The following is a 22,850-nucleotide window of genomic DNA, read 5'->3' on the forward strand; positions in this document are numbered from 1 at the left end:
AACAGAAAAACCACTCTGTAAGGTAGTTTTAATAAAAGACATGGAATTACTTCTACTCTTCAGCTGAAGCCATGACTACCAACACCACAGTCTTCATAAACAATACTATGTAACACCAGATAAAACAGAAAAAAAAAATCTGGTCTGCTGCTCATGGTCTTCTGATGAAGTTATTTCTGTGCAAATTAAATTATTTTGATCTTCATAGAAATGGTTCAACCTCTGGCCTTTGCTTCTCAGCATCTGATCATCAGGTACAGCAGTACCAGGATATAACTGTGATCAAAGGTCATCTTCAAAATAATCAGGACTACAATCACTTGAAACTTCTCCAGACTAGTGATGTTAGAGAAACAGGGGTGGTAAGAGCAAGTAACAGAAACTGCCTGGGTGACCCTTGAGTTCCTACAGTTGGTATTTCTGTACTGATTCTAGCAAACTTCTCTGTTTTTTTCTAGGTGTCAGGAAAGTTCTCACTAGCTATTATGAACTGTCTTAGTAGGCCAGACTGCCTACTCTACCCAGTCCTTAGTCTCCAGGCATCAGAAAAACCCCACTCCTAGTGTGGGAGAGCACATGAGCCTGGACAGTACCTGCAGCTCATTCCTCTCCTGCTCTCCCAGCAGCTGCTATCACTGGATTAGGGATCTCAGAGATACACCCTTGCCTACCGTAGCTTTCATTTCTGGCCTTGGTTCTGTTACATGACAAGTTGTCCAAGGCCTTTTTTGAACCCAGTGACACTGTCCATTTCCACAACCTCCTGTCACAGCAGTTCCTGATGTCAACAAACTGCTGTGTAAAAGCTGCCCCTTATCTGTTTTTCACATCGAAGTTTCAGCAAGCCCTGCCTAGTTCTAATATCGTGAGATTTAGTAAAAACTCTGCCTTTCTCTTATCCACCATACTGTGGTAAACCTTAAGGTTTTTCATAGCAAAAAAATGACACTGTCTTGTCTTCAATATCTTTCCTGATGATGCACTGCTTTTTGCTGGCTATTTTCTGTGCTGCTGCACATGGCAACAATGTTTTCAGAGAACTGTCAGTAACTTAATTTTTAAAATTCTTTTATTAACTCTTAACTACTGCTTTGACTAGCTCCTTTTTGCCAACCTGATGTGTTATTTCATAAAATGAAAACCTGCCAGATGAAAAATATATGGCTCTATATTGGGAGTCCATGGCAAGGTCTTGGCAGCATCTGTGAGGAGAGGCTGGGGCTGCCCTGTGCTGGAAACAGACAGTTCCAGCTGGTTCCACAGACCCACTCCAGCACACAGCTGAGCCCAATGGGAAAACATATTTAAGAAAGGGCAAAAAGTGCCCGATGGAGCGCGGAGGAAACAAAATGCATGAGAAAACAGCAGAAGGAAGCCTAATGGCAGAGGAAAACAGCAGAGAGAAACCATTAGGCACAGACTGTGGACAGCCCACACTGGGGTGGCTAGTGGTCACAAGGGAATCTGGAGTGAAGCTGAGCCTAGGAAAGGGGGGAGAAAAGGTGGTGTTGTAATGTGTCTATTTGGTTCCACTACCTGAATCGGTAATTAAATATTTGATAGGTAATAAATGATGGTATTTTCCCCAAGCAGAGTCTGTTTTGCCCATGATGGCAAATGATAAGCAATGACTGTGTCCTTATCTCAACTCATGAGCTCTCTTTCCTGTTCTTCCCATTTTCTCCCGTGTCATTGAGAGGGAAGCAAGTGAGTGTCTGACAAGGAGCTTGGCTGTTAGCCACCGTGGCAGCCAAGGAAGAAATAAATACCTACTCCCCTCAAAAATGTGCATTAAAAGGTCACCCTAAAGAGGTACAAATATTAAACTGTCTCTTGTATATGTTTACAGATCATACAATTTATCTTTGTGAACACAGCACGTGTACCTTCAAAAAGCATAGTATTTTACCCAATACATACAGTAAGAACAGTACTGAAAATAACCTTTTATTTTCTTAATATACTCTTTGGAATTCTGTCAGTAGCTCTGAACATAGTGATCAAGAGGCCACACATACTGTGACCCCAGTTGCCATACTAACTTCAGTGTGGATTTTCAAGAGATTTGAAACTACTTTTCAAAATTCAAGAATGGTTTCCAAATTCTTGTCCATTATTCAGAAATCGTTTTATTTTACTATAAATTTTAGTGAAATGACATGCACATTGTTAAACTGCATAGTAAAATGCTACTTTAAATCATTTAAACAATTTTTGACTTAGATTACCCTTTTCCTACTTCTTCAATAATAGCCAACAATGACAAAGCTACAGGATTGCTGTAAAAAGTTCATGCAGCAAAATGTCACACATTGCCAGCTACCTTCTGATGTCTTCCAATCTATGATGGATCAATGAAACAAAGAAATCTGTCAGTTCTCTTGCATTTTTCTGCTATGTTTACACACTATCATTGTTCCTAGAAGACACAGCAACAAGAATAAGCTTGTGTAGCTGAACTAACAGATTATTTGTACAGTTTATACTTCTGCCTCTTGTAAGTCAAGCTTGGCAGCTTGAGAGTAATCAAGTCTCCCGTTATCTATCAAGGGAAAGAAGCCTCTGCAAAGTTAGCTGCTGCTGGGAACACTCCCCAAAGAGCTCAGCATCATGGCTGCACAAGAAAATAGTAAGTTGCAGGATATTTCCAAGACTATTCCTCACTCAATGTTTTATTCTGCAGGAATGTTGCTTTTTCATTGGCTTAGTTTGGAGGACAAGTAATATTGCAAAAATACACAATACCACCCTTTTTTGTTAGACGCAGTGCACACAAAACAAATCATCTTTCCTATTCAAGGCCTGGACAGCCTTAGAGTTACATGGATTAGCAAAAAGGAGCAAGATACAGGTATTTCTGGAGATGGCTGCTTCTAATTGACCAACAGTGAAGCAATCGCCCAATTAGTTACCAGCAAGGTGCACAGGAATTAAAGCACCTTGTTAAGTTATCACACTTCCACATGTGGAAAAAAGCAGAGCATCATTTGGGACTCTGCTATCAGTCAGGTGCCAGCTGGTTGTAACTGGATGCCAGTGCTAAAATACTCAGTACTGGATGATTCAGTACCAGGGGTGCAATGGGTTGAGCTTGGCCAGTAGCTAGACCCCCACCCAGCCCCTCCCTCACCTCCCCTCCTCAACAGAGGGGTGGGGAGAAATAAGATGAAAAAGGTCATCAAGATAAATACACTTACCAATTACCATCACGGGCAAAACAGACTCAGGGAAAATCAATTTATTGCAAATTAAAACAGATTTGGATAATGAAAAAAAGACAAAAATTAAAGCACCTCCCCACCCCACCTTTTCCCAGGCTCAACCTCACTCCCAACTCCTCTACCTCTCTCCCCCATCCCCAGGTAGCACAGATGGGATTGGGAATGGGGGTTACAGTCTGTACGATTCCTCTCTACAGCTCCTTCTTCCTCACACTTTTCCCTTGCTCCACTGTGGGCTCTCCAGAGTCCACAGTTCCTTCTGGAAATATCCAGCTGCTCCAATGTGGGGTCTTCCACAGGCTGCAGTGTGAATATCTGCTCCAGAGTCTCTTCAACGAGCTGCAGGGGAATACCTACTCCACTGTGGTCCTCTCCATGTGCTGCTGGGAAATACCTGCTCTGGTGCCTGGAGTGTCTCCTCCCCCTTCTCCTCCAACCTTGTTGTTCACCCTGCTCTTTCTTACTCCTCTGCCTGCCCAGCATTTTTGCTCTTTCTTAAACATGTTTTCATAGAGACACCACAAACCTCAATGGTGTGCTCCACTTTGGCCTGTTGTGGGCCTGTTGCAAAGCTGGCTGTGCCTAGCACAGGGCAGCCCCTGACCTCTTCTCATAGATGCCACCCCTGTAGTCCTCCCCAACTACAAAAACCTTGACATGTAAACCCAATACACAGGGGTATCAGGTCTGGACGTGTCAGAGCTGAGTATTTTGGGAGTACTTCAGAGATGGCCCACACACATGGGAGGAAAGTAAGAAGCTTTCTTAAATGAAGATAAGGTCATCCAGACATCTTCACTGGCAGAATCTTTTTCCAGTATTGAGCTAGCACTTCGCTTAGATCTGTTCGGTGTAAAAAAATGCTTCTAGTGGTCTGGAAAATAAAGCTTACACCTTCCTCTCAACTTAAGTCCAAGAATCACTGATACAGTAAAAGAACAAGATTATCTGTTTTTAGATCATTAATTTTAAAGACAACTACTGTAAATATAAAGCACCTGCCTAAATACAAAATGAACCTGAAGCATTTATATTTAGGTCATTATCTGCTTCACAGGATTTGAATGAAAAAAATTTCAGCTTCGAGGATTCATCAGAGCAATGTACAAATTTGAACTTCCTACTCTGTTACTGCCACTTCATTTGGAAATTGTAAGAGGAATTACAAATAGCAAATAATAAAGAGTTGCATGACAATTAAAAGATGCTACTAAGAAGGGAACCATGGTATAGTTTTTACAAGTCTCCAGACTGAAGAATTACACTGTTAGACAGAATAATATATTTTAAAAAATAATCCAATTAAAAAAATTTCACAATTCCCTACTGTAAGCATATAACACTTCAATACATCCAAGCTTTCCTCAGGAAAAGGACTGAAGTAAGTGGTAGGTAGAATAATAATACATAGTCTCTGACAACAGCTAATTGAAAGAACTTTTCATGAATCATTGCACCTAGAACACAATGCAAATAAAAAGAGCAGGCTGACTTATTCCATCTTGATCTTATTTGCTTGTGTTGCTACCACTACAGTGGAAAGCTAAGATAGCTCAAAATTGGTATGTTCATGGGAAACAGGAAGCACAATACAACTTCCCTGGTAGATAAGATAAGATGGCTTGAAATCTTTCTCTAGCTACAGTCTTGTTTTAACACTTCCTCTCATTTCAGTAGCTCTAATCTTCCCAGCAAAACTAGTATCTTTAACATCGGCAAAGCACTCCAGCAAACATGGCAGTGTAACTTCTGAGAATCTACAATATCTTACACGGTATACAAGTTTTACATAGTAAACTATGTATGCTGAGCAACTATTTTAGCCTCAGATTTTTTGCTGAAGATGCACAATTCTAAACTTGCTGTTTAGCCTCATCATAAGAAAAATTAAAATAAAGAAAATACCTCAATTTCTCTATACTTTTTTCTCAGACAAAAGATCAACGGATTTTCAAATAGCTGAGGGTGGCAGCAGAATTTCTTTCCCATCCCTGCCCTGTTCACCATCTGCCTTCCCTTTCATTCCTCAAAGATTTATTTGGGCTCAGAGAGGACCAGAACTTGTCTTTGGGGACTTTTCTCCCTCACAGACATTTTATACTAGTTATTCTTTATAACCAGCTGTCGAAGTAAACAACAGGCTATAGTGCCGATATCAGGAAAGTACTTTTTATTGCCCCTGAAAAAGAAATGTGCTTAAACTTCACCAATTTTATATCTCTAAAATCTGTAATTCATCCATAGCAGAGGTATGTCAAAGCATAGCAGGTATTTTCTCAGGATTTAATCTGCACAAGGTATTTGCTAAACCCAGGTGTGAACTGGTTTCTGCTGACCATGCAGAATAAAAGCAGGAATTCCACAATTTCTTAATGCTTCTGCTGTCAAAGAGAAAGGATGCTTAAAATTTAATCTAGAATAGGTATGTTTAGCAAGGTAAATCCATGTCAGAGTTCCAACCCGCCCTAAATTTAATGTCATCTAATTAAAGACTGCACCATTAAGTACACACATATGAAATCTGCTTTCATTTTGACCAATGTATAATTTTTTTATAAACTTAATTCTGCAGTTCTACCTTCTTTTAACTTTTTTAGTATGGTACATGACATACAGGTAAACTTTTCCCTTTGGTCTGCAGTATTATTGGATTAACAGGGACCGTTCTATGTATAAAAGACAAAAGCTGCTTTTGCCACTGCTTTTAGTTGCACATGACAGTCACAACCCTTCCTGAAAATTGCTGCTAATCCAAATCAAGTTCAAAGTCCAAACCACCCTTGTGATTATATTGTTATCAGTTTTGGATAGCAATATTTCTTGAGGCAAAGAAATTATTTTTGTAAATAAGACTTTATTTTTCTTTTTCTAGCTTTACTCTCAATTGAGAAAGTTGCACTGAACTATAATGATTAAGGCATGAAGTATGGAAATTTCCTCCCAAATTAATCTTCTCTTTCCATCATTCTAACCACTCTGTATTTAAAGAATCAAAGTGTCCAAGGGCTGACACAGATGGAATGACCTTTGCTCTCTGAAATTCCAGTATCTTTCTTCCTTTTCTTAGAAGGCCTCTTAACAGCCACTTCAACAAAATTTTGAACCACTGGTACTTGTGACAGCCACAGGTGAGCTGTCTTAGATTCAGTATTCTAAAGCTGAGAAGTTCCGATGCCATCTAATTAACGCAGGCATTCAAAAATGAGAATATTCATCTGCTAACAAACAATATGAAAAATGTTTCTAGAAAGAACATGGGTTTGGTTTGCTTTGGTTTTGTTTTTATTTTTTCCCCCCCAGTTCCCTTATAACATTTTTCCTGGTGTTTAAAGGAAAATGTATGAGTTTTCTTTATTTCTTTAGGTGTTAAGTTGATGCAATGCCAATTTTCCTTCAACCTTATTTTAATAATGTAATTTTTTTCCCCCCTTTATACTGATTATTACTTTGGAAAGACAAAACATATAGATATTTGACACAGACACTTTTTTTTTTAAAGGGAGTAAGACGTAATAAGGTAATAAATGACAGCAAAACACAGATAAGCAGATACAGAAATTTACCTTGCTGAGTGTTCTGTTCTTGAGTTCGATTCACAGTGAGGTCTAGAGGGCTATCCTGTTCTTCCTGAAGGGAGTTTTCCGTTTGGTTCATTTGGATACTTTTACATATCAGACTTGGTTCAAACGATGAACCATTTCTGTTCTCTTGAATTTTGCTACTTTTTGAAATGTACTCAATCGCAAACTGACGGATCATTTTTTTCATTAATTCCTGAGCAACTAGGGGAATGTTAGGATCACAGTTCTGAGGAAGATCTAGGAATGAAAAAAGAACAACACAGGCAACAGATATATTAAAAAAAACTAAATTTAATTAATTTTCTTTAAATAAATATTTCTTATAAGCACAATAAATGTGTGTAATAAGTACATGTGTAATGAACAGATTAATTCAGATGTCTAAGTTTTTCTTATGAGCATTCCTAACTAGAGGTCACTTGGAAGAACATGTTTAGCACACATCAGTAATTTTTACCTTATTCCTCTGTCATAGCATGCAAGTAAAACTATATGGGTAGATAAATAATGCAAGTACGGGAGTCAGAATCTGTATTTATTGTTGATAAATAAGTGACTTTTCATTTGCAGACTGTTCATTTTCAGTTTAGAAAATAAAGAATTTTGAATCAAACCAGTGACAGCTAAATAAAGCTATGAATTAATACATAAAGAAGTTACTTTCAAAGCACAACTATAAGAAACTATAATTTTAAAGCACAGTTCTATAGATTAGTCCTTTTCATAACAGAACAGTTGGACTTTTGAGGAGCTGATCTTAAAAAAAAGGAAAAAAAATCTGTTTCACCTACATATTATATTCATCTACAGATTATAATCCCCACTCTAGGTTCAGGACTGCAATATCAAAACTGTTATTATGCTACTTAAAATGTCCCATACAAATTGCAGTAATACAAGCAATTCAATTTTACAATAAAGTTGTAAACATTTATTGTAAAATCTTACAGGATTTCCAGGACATTTCTAGGACATTTTCAAAGTGCTACCAACGAAAGCAGCTGGAAGAAAATCTTTATTGCCTATGCTAAACTGTATGTACCCTTTTTTCTGTTTGTGTATGTTATCAGTCCCATAGAAAGGAGCATTTGAAAAATACAATATAAAAGGATCAAACATGAGATACCTATGACTTTATTTTAATGTTATCCGTCATCTAGAAAAAAGTTAAACCTCTTATTAATGAGCATACCTGAAACTACATTTGTGAATCACTGAAGAAAGAACCCTAATATAAATAGAAGTACCAGAAAGATCAACAAAATAAAGATATGTAACTTAGCATAGTTTCTTAATTACATTGTTATTTAAGTAAGCTGTGCTGCTCATCAATGCAATACTGCATTGATGACTGCAATATTTCATTTCACAAGACAAGCACAATTGCCCATACTCAAAGATCTATGTTCTTCTTTAAAGTGGCAGTAGTAGTACTCATTTCACTATTCCCCTCTTCCTTCTCTTCTTCGTCTCTACACACACCCCACAGAAATATCCCTTTCAATGTTTTAACCACTGCCCATCCACTGCCCATCCTTGAGTTCACACGTAATGACTGAAACAGATTTCAACAAGAAGGGACAGCGATTTAAAGATTTAAAAGTAAGTGTGAATGTGATACAGCAGAATTAGCTTTTAGGTCAGCCTTGATTGCCTGAAAGAAATGCCAAATGACATTGTGTCAGTTACCGGGATACTTAAATTCATCTGAAACAGATAAGACAGACAATAAATCGAGTTTTGTTTTCAAGGAGGTAGAGAAACTAAAAGGACTGGATCAGGTAGATGTTTGCACGCAAAGTGTAAATTTCCTAATAGGTAGCTTGGAGGATCACACAGTGTATTTGCTCAAGCATTTTATGTCAATGAAACTATCCATCTACTAGTAATGAAGTGACCATTGAGACAGACCAAAGAATGCTGCTCAAGTTTAGGATGAATGTGTAAAAGATTTTTCTGTTGTTGTTTTTCAGGTTTATTCAAAACATATTCCATTCTGAGACTTCATTTTCACCAACAGAGTATGGCAAGTAATTACAAGCATGCACATATGCGATCTGCTGTGTAAAGCATACAAGAGGGCAGCCTACTGTTCAGATGCTTCTTGTCAATACCTTTTGGTCGCCCTTTCAGTAATGCTTTAAGATATACGTGAAGCTCCACCATTTTCAAACACTGAGTATATGCTAGATTTCTTGACTTCAAGAAACCTTATCTAAGGCATGACAAAACAATTCTGCTTATGGTTGAAGCCCCATCTTCTGACAATCTTTCAACCAGATCTCTAACAAAATTTTTTACAATTGATAGGAGTTTCTAGAGGAAAGGTATGAGGTAAAATTCTAAATGATGGAGAATACCTACAAAGAAAAAATGTCTCCCCATCATGTAACACCCAGGCACAGGTATTCTTTATTTATTGGTATTCCCCAATTCTTAAATAATGAAATCAATCAGTGTTCAACTGGAATTTTATCATCCTAGAGACACACTTACAAGGAAAGAAAAAACTCAACAAAAGATACTGAAGCAGCAAGGCAACAGGTGTAAAAATGTTAATGTATATGCAAAAAATAACAAAAGAACAAGGAAAGTTAAGCAATGGAGTTGAAAAACTGGATTATCTAGGAACAAAAGTAAATGTCTGCATGACAGGGGAATTTTAGGTCTAGACAACGAAAACTACCGATCAATAGCTTAGCTTAAAAAAAAAAAAAACCAAAACAAACCACCAGAGCCAAAACAAACCCAGACACAAGCAAACAAAAATCTGACAGCCAGTAATCAAGAAACTCATACAGAATGAGATACATGAAACATCATCAACACTGAATAGCCTACCAGCTATCTGGTCTGGAATGACCCTGCTTATATAGAGAAAGTAGTTTGTTGCATGCACACAGGAAAAACATCTTCAAAGATTTTTAAAGAACAGGTGATCATCAGTCCAAATGGGAAAGACAGGTATTTTATATCCTGTGCATTTAAAAAGCAAAAGGTCATAGAGCACAGGGTACACCTACCATTAGCTGGAAAACACAACAGCCTGGAATAAATATCTGCTTATTAACCACCAACCTCACCATCAATTATTATAGAACTGCAAGAACAAAGCTCCTCCAGAACTGCCAAGTTTCTGTTGCCTTTCTGTTCCACTTTAGACCCTTCACACATGAACTGCTTTTAGATACTTGCAGGAGAAGCCCACTTTTCCATTAGGAGTAAACTGATCTTTTGACCTAGTTTGGATAACAAAGGATTTATTTTTCTGTTCTTATAATATTTTCTTTATTATTAGTTTTATTTTTTTTTCTAATAATTTCCAAATACTCCCTATGGAAGAATAAATGCAGCAAAATTTCTCATCTATTCAGCTTCTACAGCTACTGGCAGTTTACAGATTTTAAGTTAATTTACTCTAAAAAGGTAATACTGGGGTGGAGATGGGGAGGTATCTCAGAGCATATAATTTGGAAGATGTGTTCCAGGGGTGCATCCAAAGTGCTCTTACTGCTAATGTATATTCAATCTACAGGACTAAATCACACAGTCTAAGATTAACTGCCATAAATGCCAATTGTGTCACTATCACATTGACTGTTCTATTGTGTAAGTCATTAAAATGTAATTTATGTTGGAAGGACCTTGGGAGGTCTCTAGTAAAACGGCCTGCTCAAAGCAGGGTCGACTATGAGATCAAATCAGGTTGCTCTGGGTTTTATCCAGTTAGGTCTTGAATACTTCCATGGACGGAGACTGTACAACCTCTCTGGGTAGCATGTTCCACTGCTTGCCTGTCCTCATTTTTCCTTACACAGAAAAGAACTCATTTCAATTTGTCTGTAATCTTCCATTGTACTGCTATACACTACTGTAAAGAGTTTGACACTGCCTTCTCAGTAACCTCCTCAGAGGTACTGAAAGCTGCTCTTGATCCATTCCTATTAATGCTGCTTTCCTTCCTAATGGAGAATGAAGCTGTGGATGCCTAACTTGCAGAGTATTTTGAAGTCAGAAATAATTTCCCACAGCTCTCCAAATGATACAGAACAGAAACGAAACAAGAAAGATGTTATTCAGAAGAAAAAAGAAAAGGTTATATGGTTTCATATACTATTTTCTTTTTAAACACTGTAAGTTTTTGAAAGAAAGTACTCTAAGGGTAAATGCAACTTTTATATAATGTTTTATCACTATAAGACTCTTGAGTACACACATTTGAAGTGTATATATAAAGTCTGATTGCTTCCATTCAATGGCTGTAAGTCTGTATTATTACACTATGCAATGGAAACATGTAGAGACCTGTAATCTTAAGTTCACAGTGGTAAAGTTTCACTACACGAGAGAAATTTGTAATTAGTCACATAAAATTTTTAAATGTAGTTTAATGTATTTTAGGGTAAGTATTAGGTCTCTGAACTTAGTATCACTAGCAAATATTTCATAATTATTATCAGCAGATGGCACCAGATATACTTTGTATTACCTAAAAGGTTTTTATTCTAAGATGTTTTATTAGGAGTCATGATTATAGCTTCTTATAGAGTTTTAAATCTACATGCCTACATATGTTTAAACTTCCATTTTTCATGTAGTTGATTTGCCTGCTTTACTCTGTGGACCATGTACGCACATGCATACTACTTCAAACCCAGCAGAACAGTCTCTAAGGATATAGAGTAAAAGGTAGCTCTGATGTTCCTCTAGTTTCTCTCAGATCACTGTAGACCTCCTGATATTATTATGATAAGAGAAGGCTAAATGACACATTTGTATGATATAATGATATTTTCTGCTTGTGATTGTCAGGATTACAGTCAGAATGCAAGAGAAGGCAGTAATAAAGATGATTTAATTTGCATAAAGATGATGTGCAGTGATTTTATTCAAAGCTCATATTTAGGATTAAGACTTCCTCAGTTTATGTACTGCACCACCTTGTAACTATTCAAATCAATCTTCTTAACTATTCTGTACATTAACACTATGTGTGATCACTAGACTGCAATGCACAACATAACAAATTTAATTGATATTCCATACTTACACGTGTATTTCACAGGACAACAGACAAGGAGTTAAAAGCTCCCATAACAGTGTTCCACAATAGTATTCTTGAAAAACAGTATTTTTTCATTAAAAAGTCAGAATAGTGACTTAATTTCTCTTCTGATACAATACCAAAAGGCAGGTACACAACCCCCCTTGTACCTTACAACCCTGTTGTGTGAGTGGCAGAACTAAGAACACCTGGATGCTTATTGGCTTGTTTCCTGTATTCACTCCAGCTCTTCCCTTTTCACAAAAAGGCCACGTTTTCTAGAATGAGTCCACTTCAACAGCCAAATCATCACAGCAATATTCTCAGCTCTACCTGTAAACTTGTCCACCTCACTGTTAGATCACCAGCAAGTTAAAAACACAGTACAGCAATTTATTCTGAGCCATGTATCATGATTAAGCTTAGTTAACTGGACTGATCAACAAACAGAAGGAATAAGAGCCTAGTTCACTCTAGTTTTGTTCTTGTAAACATTCAATGTTTTTCCTTCCTCTACTCAGATGGTAATTTTCATTACTCTATACACAGTCATATCTCTAAGTTGAAAATGACCAAGAAATTCTTAAGTCAGTGAATACAGTAACACTGGCAGGTGGGCAGTAAACACAAAAAGTGTTTTACTTCTGCAAGAAAGCAGCTGAAAACCTGCTAAACATTCCTTCCCAGTGAACTTGAGGAAGAGGAATAGCAAGGGTGCCACAGAAGTTTACTCCACAAGCTGTGACAGGAAAAATTAGAGTTCTTAAAATTATTAATAAAAAGAAATGGCAGGTATTGGATCAAGTAGTGTGTACATCTGAAAACTACACCTCAGAAAGTAACGCTTCTTTTGTAGTCTGAAACTATGTGTGCAAGATTACATTTTCATAGGTCTGCCAAATTATATATACACTGTCCAAGAAGCGTAATCAGCTTGTGACATCTATGTGCCTGAGGTGTAAACTAAGCAAAGAACAGGAGAACTGAGAGTTAAATGCAGGTATATGATATGGGGTAAGAAAGCCATAGTTATGAATGGAAATATTTTAGAATACGAGACATACCTAGAAACAAGGAAGAACCTCAAAAAACTTAGAGAAATTATTTTGGTATGGAAAACATGGCACTGAAGATACTTGACAGAGCTGCCCAGAGAATCTGGAAAGATTCGAGTCATTCTGACAATTTTCTCCCTCCAATTTTGTGCCTCAATTCCTTAATTTCTACAATAGCTTTCCAGGTTTCTATCTTCTTCTGGTGGATAATATTCTGAAGATAGAATCTGATTCACAATCATGAAAGTATTTAAATTACCTTTCTTTTTGTTTTGTTTAAAGGGGTCACATTAATACTGCATGGAAAAAAAACTTTCAAGAAGATACAGTGTGGATCACTAGAAACCCAGAAAATTAATAATCCATTATCAAAATGTCTCATCAAGCTCTTAAACGACGGTTCTGCCATGTCATGATGATCATGTATGTCACATTCTATGATATTCATAGTAAAAAAAAAAAGACTAATATGTGGTTTTTAAAGAACATCATTGATTTTCCTTGTAACTGCTTCTTTGTGACACTTTTCCGTTTACATAACATTAAAATACATCCATTTTCTGTTGTCAGTCTACTCTGCTTACAACACCAAAGGGGTAAAGAGAGATATTATACTTAGGAAGAAAGCATCTGGGTTTCAGATATGTTGTTTAATGGAAACAATCAATGTTCGATGACAAAAATTACTTTGGCTTTACTGAGATGCCTGCTGATGACAGGGTTTTCCTACAGACAACTACCTACCAAACTGGTCCTTCGCTAGCACATAGTGAAGATAGGCTCCTCATAGGAAGGCCTTATAGCCTCTCAAGAGTTTACCCATCTTGGCAGTAATTTTATCATCCTCTTAAAAGGACAGAGGAATTATCTTTTTCTTAGATTCTACAGATAAATCCTCATCTATGAATGCCTGAAGGTTGTATACTGTAGACAATGATATAACATGGCTGCATGTTTTGAGATCTTCTGAACTAGATTTCCAACATCAAAAAAAAAGAAACACAAACCAAACCCAAAAAAGTCTGCAAAATAAAACCCAGCCACATACTAACTTGTTCTAAAATAAAAGAATAATGAGACCAATAAATGCAACTCTCAAATTTGCTCACCAGTCTTAGAAGTTGTTCAGAGAGGCCCTAAATGAAACTGTACTAGCTATAGTAAGAGACAGTATATGATCTCAAGGAGTTTGCAATCAAAACAAGTGAACAAGTGTTACTTCCATTTTAAAGACAACCAACCAAGAATTCTACATTTTTTTGACACTGAAAGGGCATCTGTTTTAGTACCAGGTATAAGAACCTAGCCAAACAATTACTTGAAATTTTTTTATTCCTTTTTTCTTAAGTTGATAACTTAATAAAAACCTACAAAAATTAAGAAAGCAGACTTGGGATTTTCCTAGTAAAACTCTTCATCTTCCCCCTACAAAGCCAAGACAATTACTTAAATACCTCATAAAGTGATTTCACATGCCCTTTCCAGATACAAAATTTTTCTTCCTTTTCACTTCCCATAATTTGAACAACTTAAGAAATGTTGCTGGAACCTGAACTGAAACAATATTCTTAGAAAACTCTTCAGCAAAGTAACTCTTATGCAAGAATACATAAATACTTCAGAGAATCACAAAAACAATCGGAAAAGACTTTGGTTTTGTTTTTCAGAGAAAACCTTTTTAACCTAGTGTTACTGATCTGGCAGATCAAAAAACCTAAGGAAGATGCTAAAAGCCAAATGCTCTTTGCAAAAAACTTCACAGAAGTCACCCACTCCAGTAAGGTGAGGTCACACCAAGTTTCACTTCTCCCTTGATAAAGGTTCCTCTTAAAGAGTATCAAACGACAGCATCTCCAGCAGAAACATAAAGCAGGCAAATGTTGAAAAAAAACCTGTACATCAAGACCAAGAAAAGATCTGAGAAAGTAGAAATTTGAAGGAATTAAAATACCTGCCTAGGGAGATGCCATGCAGCTGGGCCTGTGATGAAAATATAGTAAGAATTCCAGAAGTAATGAGGTGGCAACTTCACTGGATGTTTTATTTCAAATGTAAAACAGTTGGTTTCAAAGAAAGTTAAGGAACAAAAATGGACTCAAAATGCTGTTGCACTCCATTTAAAGTTCTTTAGAACCCTAAAGCAAAACTTCGGCTGAACAGACAGATGCCCCATACAGAAAAAGATTCCACTCACCCTAGGTTCAAGGGCATAGTAATCTCTTCCTGCTACAGCAACATAAAGGGGAGAAAATTAACTTTGTTTTTTTCTCTCACCTATGAGAAGGGAGAGAATGTGTCTGACTCCCTCTAATTCTTTGTTAGAGCAAGAGAGGGCTGTCACCCTAGTCATACTCAGATATTTTGACATCCAAGCACACCTACTAAACCCAAGAAAAACCTGTGAAAGTTTTAGTTTCTGAGTAGAGCTGCATTCACATTCCTCACACAGAAATTTAAGGAAGAAAATGAGTATTTTTGTGGCTGTTGACAGTGACTAGCTAAGTAACTTATGTGAACCAAGCTGACTTGTCAGTCACTCACATACTGTTATAACTTGCTGAGTGCCAAAGAACAAGGACAGTCAAAGAATTAATGGGCTACTAAATACTATATTTTGACAAGAAGTTTCAACCTCTGACTTGGATGTATTTGAAGTAGCAGCTTTTGCATGAGAAGATCCCAAATCCCATTTTGTCATCTGTGAGATTCTCTCACGTAAAATGGTCTTCCTGCTGAAAACTAGAAGGCAAAGTTTAGGAACAGAAAATGTTTAGATGCTTAAAGTTCCAGAGAATGGCACCTGAAGTTGGCATGAAAACAAAGTAGCAGCTCATGGTTAAAAAACCCCCAATAAAATATAATGAAAAGGAAATCAAGAGAATAACACACAATGCAATAGGCAAGTAGGAAGAGTAGTGCTTCCTTTGATGATTCAAGTAAGCATAGAAAAAGATTAAGAAAAGCCAAAGGAATAAAGAAGAGAAACAACATTCGGTAGATAAATAAAAACTACTTAAGAATCAAAATCAACCCTAAATAATTTGATTCTTCTAAATTTGTGTCATATCCCTTGATGTAAGAGACACGCTTTTATTACCTTTCTTTCGAAAGAGTGCATTTAGATAGTTTTCTGCTTGGCATTCAATCTTATCAGTGTTGGACTGGCCCTGAGATGACAGTTCCTCTGTAGGCGTTGACTGTGAAGAACCGATAATTGATGCACGATCCTGGAAGATATATGAAGATTATAATATCTTTCAGAAGTTAGTCTACTGATAGTACAATATACAATTCTATTATTGAGCTATTAAGTGAAAAAGAATCACTAAAAAGATACTGTAAAGCCAAACCACCTCACTCCCTCTCAAACTATCTTGAGTCAAAATGCAGTATTAACCTATTTGCAAAATTCAGTTCTCCAATTCTTACTTTCATACCACAAACTGGGCACTGGGGAGTCATTCTTGATATCATGTTCATACTTACACTGACTGTTTCTTTGTGTAAATTACAAAAGGAACATTTCTCATCCATAGACCAGTCAGTCAGCTCTTCCGGCTCACAGTCTTAAAAGAAGAAAAAAAGGTAGATGTTTTAAACAAGTAAAAATGCATTTTGAGAACAAAATACACATCCTACATTCTCTTAAATAAATTCCGTCATAATATAACATGTATTTATTGGTACAATATAGTTAGTAGTATCCAATTCTTCAGATATTTCCAAAGTCCTGTCTGGCTCACATGGCTCAACTTTCAAATAGCAGAGCACACTTTTCTTAAAAGGAAAGGTAAACTCATAGATTTCAGTTGATTACCTATCACAGTTACGAGAGGCATCCAAATACTGTAAATAAAGCTCTGAATTCTAGTCATTTTTAGTCACACTTTTAACAAAAAGTGTGCAAACTTGTAGCAAGCTAAGCTAGGAATTAGGATATGGATTCCTCACCATTGAGCTATATGTGTTGTACTTGCAATATTTTAATTGATTTGATACCATCATGACAGGTAAACCAAACCACTATATTCACTTGTAGCACTTGATTCATTTAGAAAACTTTGAAGTAACTTTATATGTTTTATCAGAAGATGTACTTTGGTCTTGAGGGAACACAGGATTTAAACAGATTACCTATATCAAGTCCAGTCTTCTCATACTGAATGGAGACACTCCATCTATTTTCTTTAAACAAGTTATTAAGCTCCAATTTCAAAAGTTAAGAGTTTTCCGCCATATACCCTTCTCTTCCCAAACCACCAACTGCTTTAAAGCTCTTCCCAAAGCAACTGTACTAATAGTTAAAATTAACCTTCTAATATTCTGTTTAAAGTAACTCACGGCAAATTATTCCAGTTTGGTCTTGTGACAACATTGTTCTTATACCCATGAACAATAACTGTTTAGGTATTTAGTACCTTGATGTATTTACAGAGAATATAATTATCCTTCCTTTACACTTCATTTTGCTAGGTTAATCTAGTCCACCCGGGTTTCTCTCCTGAGATTCAACCCCATCTTTTCTGCACAGTTCTCACTTGAATGCCTGTTTCCTGAACAGAGGTGACCAAGAACTCAAGATGATGCCTTTCTTTTACATCTACACCAGACTTCTTTAAACTGTTGACAGTACGTTTCCCTACAGTATCCTACTTGCAGCATTTTGGCAGATGAATACGAACCTAATTAACTACACCACCAAGGTCCTCTCCATCCCATTAATTTCCAATTCATGTGCTTACAACCTAAACAACCTTTTTTTCCCCCTTATTCGTTACCAAATATGTTTCCTCCTTTTCTCTGTACCACTTGTGGGTCAAGATAAAGACAGGGAGATCACTTACCAATTACTGTCACAGGCAAGCCAGACTCGGGGAAAATGATTTTCATTTATTGCCAATAAAAATAGATTTGTATAATGAGAAAGGCAAAACTAAAACCACCTTATCACCCCTTCTTCCTAGGCTGCAACTTCACTCCTTCATTCTTGACTCTTCTGCCTTCTCCCCCACCCCAAATAGCACACAGAGGATGGGGAACAGGGGCTGTCCTCACTTCATAACAGTTCTTTTCTGCCGCTCCTTCCTCCTGACATTTTTCCCCAGCTCCAGTGTTGGGTCCTTCTCATGGGCTACAGCCTTCATGAACTGCTCCAGTGTGGGTCCTTCCCACAGCTGCAGCTCTTCATGAACTGCTCTAGTGTGTGTCTTTCCTTCAGGAAGAGACCGCTCCACAGGCCCACACTTCCTGCCAGAAAACCTGCTCCTGTGTGGGCTCCTCTCTACAGGCTGCAATTCCTGCCAGGAACCTATTCTGGCATGGGCGCTTCACGGGCTGTAGCTTCCTTCAGGGCATCTCCACCTGCTCCAGTGTGGGTATCTGTTTCAACGTGGTACTCCATGGGCTGCAGGTTCTACCTACTTCACCATGGTCCTCTCCATGGGCTGCAGGGAATCTCTGCTCTGTTACCTGGAGCATGTCCTTTCCCCTCTTTCTTCTCTGACCTTGCTGTCTGCAGGGTTGTTTCCCACTACGCATCCCCCACCCCGGCCCCACCACTGCTGAGCTTTTACTCTTTCTTAAAGATATTACAGAGGCACCATCAGAAATAAAATGAATCTGAAAAACAGGTTCTTAAGCTAAGTGTGACATAACCCAAGTAACTCTGTATTATTATTTAAGTCTAGTTTACTCAACTCTAAAATACTAATTTAGAACAGAATTCTGTATTAACAACATGTTATATGCTTCCAGGGATGCAAACCAGCAGTTTTGATAGGTCAGACAGCTGATGATTAAAACCAGAAATGGGATTTTTCTTGACTGGACAGTAACAAAAGATAACAAGTTATTTTTGCTGAATTAATCTAGCTATCCCAACCTGTTAGAACTATTTCTTTAAGATGTCCACAGATGAAATAAACCCACACACTATTTTTTTATAACAAGATCATGTTTTCACAGTTTTCCTTGCACCCACTGTACATCTCCTTATGAATGTTGGAATTCTGTGCATAACTCCAACACAGGTTTTATATTTTCAGATAAATTCTTCTGCCTTGGAATCCTGAAGTTCCACTGTTAAAAGTCTAACTAGAGAACAATCCTTGTGTGTTACCAAAAAAGCAAACCTTGAGAAACATCAGCTCTGCATAACACCAAATTTATTCAAAGAAGTATAAGCCATGTACAACATAACACATTAAGTATGCCAGTGAACTAAGGAAAACTGCCATCAGATAGCACATACATACCAGGATATATCAAATACCAGGCATCCAACAGTCTCAGGTCACCACCACAAGAAACATACCAAGACCAGTATTAGCTTTTAACTACAGATAGACAACCATACTCTCAGAAAGATCAGAGGCACAGATGGCAGTTTAAGCAGAACAAGCTTTCTCTTAGCTGCACTCAGTTTGGGATCATGATCATCTCCCCTCTCCATTTTACCTTGCTCGGGGTCAGCTGAAGAAAGATTTGCTGACAACTTATAACACTGGCTAGCCCATGAGAAAAAGACTGTGCAAAGAGGATTTTAATACTGAGCATTACTTGAAACCATTTAGTACAAAGCTGTTAAACCTATTTCCATTTTTTAAGAATAAAATGGTGAATTTTGACAAAAACTACTCCCTTTTTTCATTTCTTAAGCCATTAAAATCTTTGTTTCCCCAATTTTTCCCAAGAAGTCATGCTGAACTACTTAGACATCTGTAGTGCTGAACAGATTCCATGTTTACCTCTTTAAAATGTGAATTGTCTAGTAAATCTAAACATGAAATAGCTTTAAAAAGTCAACTTACTTTCCAGTATTTTCTACATTAATGTCCCAATAAATTTTCCAGCTATTTGTCACAATTCTGAACAAAACACTCCCTTCCTTTTTACACAGCACTACTGTTTCTTAATAAGTACATTAGAATATCCGAGGTGTTTATCATGTTCCTTCATCTTTTTAATTTCATAAAAACTTGAATGATATTAGAGATCTGTATTTCTAATATAATTTTTCACCCCATCACTTAAGAATAAATATTCCAGAACCACCTAAGGAAAAATAAATCACACCTTCAAATAAACCTTTCATCCTGTATAAAGAGGTTTCCTAGCACAGAAAGAATGATAAGAGCCGCTTTTCCCCACAACACACTGTTTTTTCTCTGTCCATAAAAGAACAGAACTTCAGCATATAATCCCAAAAAAGGAAATATACACACAGCAGATGATTAGAGGAAAACCTTTCTACCAGTTTAGTTAACTATCCATAGGCAGAATGTAAAGAATAACAATTTACATGTGAATCTACTTGGGTGAAAATGGGTATAAGTGAAGGATTAGAAAGCCCTAAGGATTCAATGACGGAAGAAGCCTTGGGCTTGGTTAAGAGCACAACTAAGGTCAGATGCCAAGATATAGAACTTGACACCTTTGCAACCCTTGCACTATCAAAGCAGTCAGGGAAAAAAACCTGGTACTGAATAACAGAGATGATGAGAACCGTTTAAGCAAACCAAGGTAAGTCCTACCTATATATCATATAAGAATTTCAAGATAACTGAAGAAATCTTGCCATCTTCAGGTAACTATCAGTTGTTGTAGGTGGCTATTTCAGTTTAATTAGTTTGGCTTCTCAGCAAGATTGTTTCTGAGGTTTGCAAGATATTTGGTTTGAAAAGTAAAAAAAAAACCTAGTAAAACTGAAGTGTACCTTTTAATATCTAAATTGGTCATTACAATTTTTCTCTCAGGCAACTTTGAGAGAATACAATAATCTATAGATCAAATACTATGTTCAAGACAGAACTATGGAAGACATATATCAATTAACACATGCTACATTCTATACACATTCTTTTTTGTTATGTTAAAAACACATAAAACAAGCAATTTAAGAGAAGAAAATGCTGTTGTAGCTAAAACTATTGTAGATAAGAGGCATGTATTTCAACTGATTATCACACATTTCTGGATAAGAAACCATATAATTTCTTGAGGTTTCTTCCAAGAAACATACACTCTTGCTAATTAGGCATAATGCTGCATGTTGACAGTACTGGTTCAGTGGTTATGATAAGAAAAATGGACACCTTACAAGAAGCAGTGGTTTAGGCATGTTGCTAAGAGTCTAAAAACTTGGATTCGGATTCTGCCAACCATATATTTTGTCAACTAAGGCAAATTTTTTACTTTGCATCTTAGTTTCACTATCTGTAAAGTGAAAAATGGTCCTTAAATTAGACAGTGGAAAAGACTGATAACAAATCTAATGCAATTCAGACTTCAAATTAGAAATAGCCTTGCATCCTATACTAGAAAGTCTACCTCCTCTACTGTGTTTGTACAAAACGTAGCCATTTCAAACGGGTTTACTGAAGTTACAGACACTATATCTATAAAAATGAAACAAAAATAGTAAGGTAAGGTGGGTATCCCAACCTAACACTCCTTCATCTCTTCTGCAGTTGCTCCAGAAATAAAATGAATTTTACAGATGTGTCAAACATGGAAACAAGTTTTAACATTTGAAAAATCCAGGCACATTACTGACAGACATTCTTGCAAATTGGAAAAAAAATAGTTTTAAAACTTTACATTTTAGATAAACATGAATTCAATTGGCAGGACAAAGTCACTGAGGCATCAAATACCAAAGGTCCTCTGGACGCAATGGAAATGGCAGATCTTAAATAGGTTACAGGAAATCTTCAAGAGCATGAAGTAAATTAACTAAAACTTCTCAAGACAGCTGAAATATATACATGCAGGAACTCTAAAGGAGCAATATAACACCTTATTGTGCACTGTCAGGCTCCTTTAATACATATTCTGGTCATTAGCTCAGTACTTTCTGCTTTCTTACACAAAAGAAAAAAAAAGTGTCCTGAATTTTCTTTCAAAATGTAAACTCTTCGATGCAAAAGAATAACAAAGCCTTAATCACTAAACAATGTAAAGCCCAATACATAGGAACACATTGCAATTACAAACAGAAAAAAAAGAGATACTGTACACTATTATAAAAATGCTTTCTTCCCTGCTTGTTTATCACAGCAGATGGGAGTACTACTCATGAAAATAAGCTTCAACCCAAATTTACACACTTTTAAAATGTTTTTAAGTCTGACTAGTGGCATGCTTAGCTTTGTAAGTGGTGAAAAAATATTCTTAAAACATCAGTAAAGTAGTATTTCAAGTCTTCCCCCTCTCCCTTGAAAATATGCATATGATACAGGCTAAGAAACTTGCACAGTATGAACAAAACCATAAACAAGTTAAAGCAGTAATTCCAAACCTATTCTAAGCAAACATAAACAGTATATGCCACTCTGCCTCATGTACTAGTAGTATGTTACATGCTTTACGAATTACACTGTAAGATAATAAATTGTAAAGAAATTAAATGGAACATTGTGAAGGTTCGGTAACAGAAAGAACCTTATTTAAAGCCATGAAAAAGAACTTGACAGAACATTTCAAAGCAATTTTGTGCTGGATTTTCCTCCTCTGCTTTTGTTAAAGACAGATAAATTATTTCATACTTAACTAACTAAACACTCAGGTGTCATTGACAGCTATTCCAGCAAAACCAAAACCATTTGGAATATAGATAGGTCTTATAACAGTAATGGAAAATATATATTTCTATATATTTATACACACACACACACTTAAATATACTTTGTATTTATGTATATACTTATATATAAAAATATACAAAAATAAAAAGCTTAACTTTTTTATATACATATAAAGTTGTAAAACAAAGCTTTAATTTTCTTTGACCACTACAAGAAAACCAAACTGGCATTCATTACCTTAATTTTCCCAATTAATGTTGGTAAGAACCTGAGAGCAGCTTGTCTTCCCTTTCTAAAAGCTGTCCAAAAAATGAAGTAGGAGATGCAGTATTTCAGAAAAGTAAATCTTTCTCATGAGAGTAAGT

The 22,850-nt window shown here is 36.6% G+C and overlaps 1 protein-coding gene across 9 annotated transcripts in view; it reads right to left on the reverse strand.

The window, feature by feature from the left end:
- LCORL (ligand dependent nuclear receptor corepressor like) overlaps positions 1–22,850 on the reverse strand; it is an 84,493-nt gene that overhangs the window by 33,401 nt on the left and 28,242 nt on the right. For 7 of the 9 annotated variants that reach the window (XM_074865876.1, XM_074865871.1, XM_074865873.1 and 4 more), the window contains 3 exons: positions 16,388–16,467; positions 15,999–16,128; positions 6,785–7,039 (listed from right to left, as the gene is read on the reverse strand). In XM_074865876.1, coding sequence (XP_074721977.1) covers positions 6,785–7,039; positions 15,999–16,128; positions 16,388–16,467 — 465 coding nt within the window. Of the gene's footprint in view, positions 1–3,329; positions 5,603–6,784; positions 7,040–15,998; positions 16,129–16,387; positions 16,468–22,850 lie in introns of those variants that run through there. The other 2 variants (XM_074865878.1, XM_074865877.1) reach the window with 2 other exon arrangements.

Source organism: Strix uralensis, chromosome 4 (genome assembly GCF_047716275.1).
Source record: "Strix uralensis isolate ZFMK-TIS-50842 chromosome 4, bStrUra1, whole genome shotgun sequence".
Classification (NCBI taxonomy): domain Eukaryota; kingdom Metazoa; phylum Chordata; class Aves; order Strigiformes; family Strigidae; genus Strix; species Strix uralensis.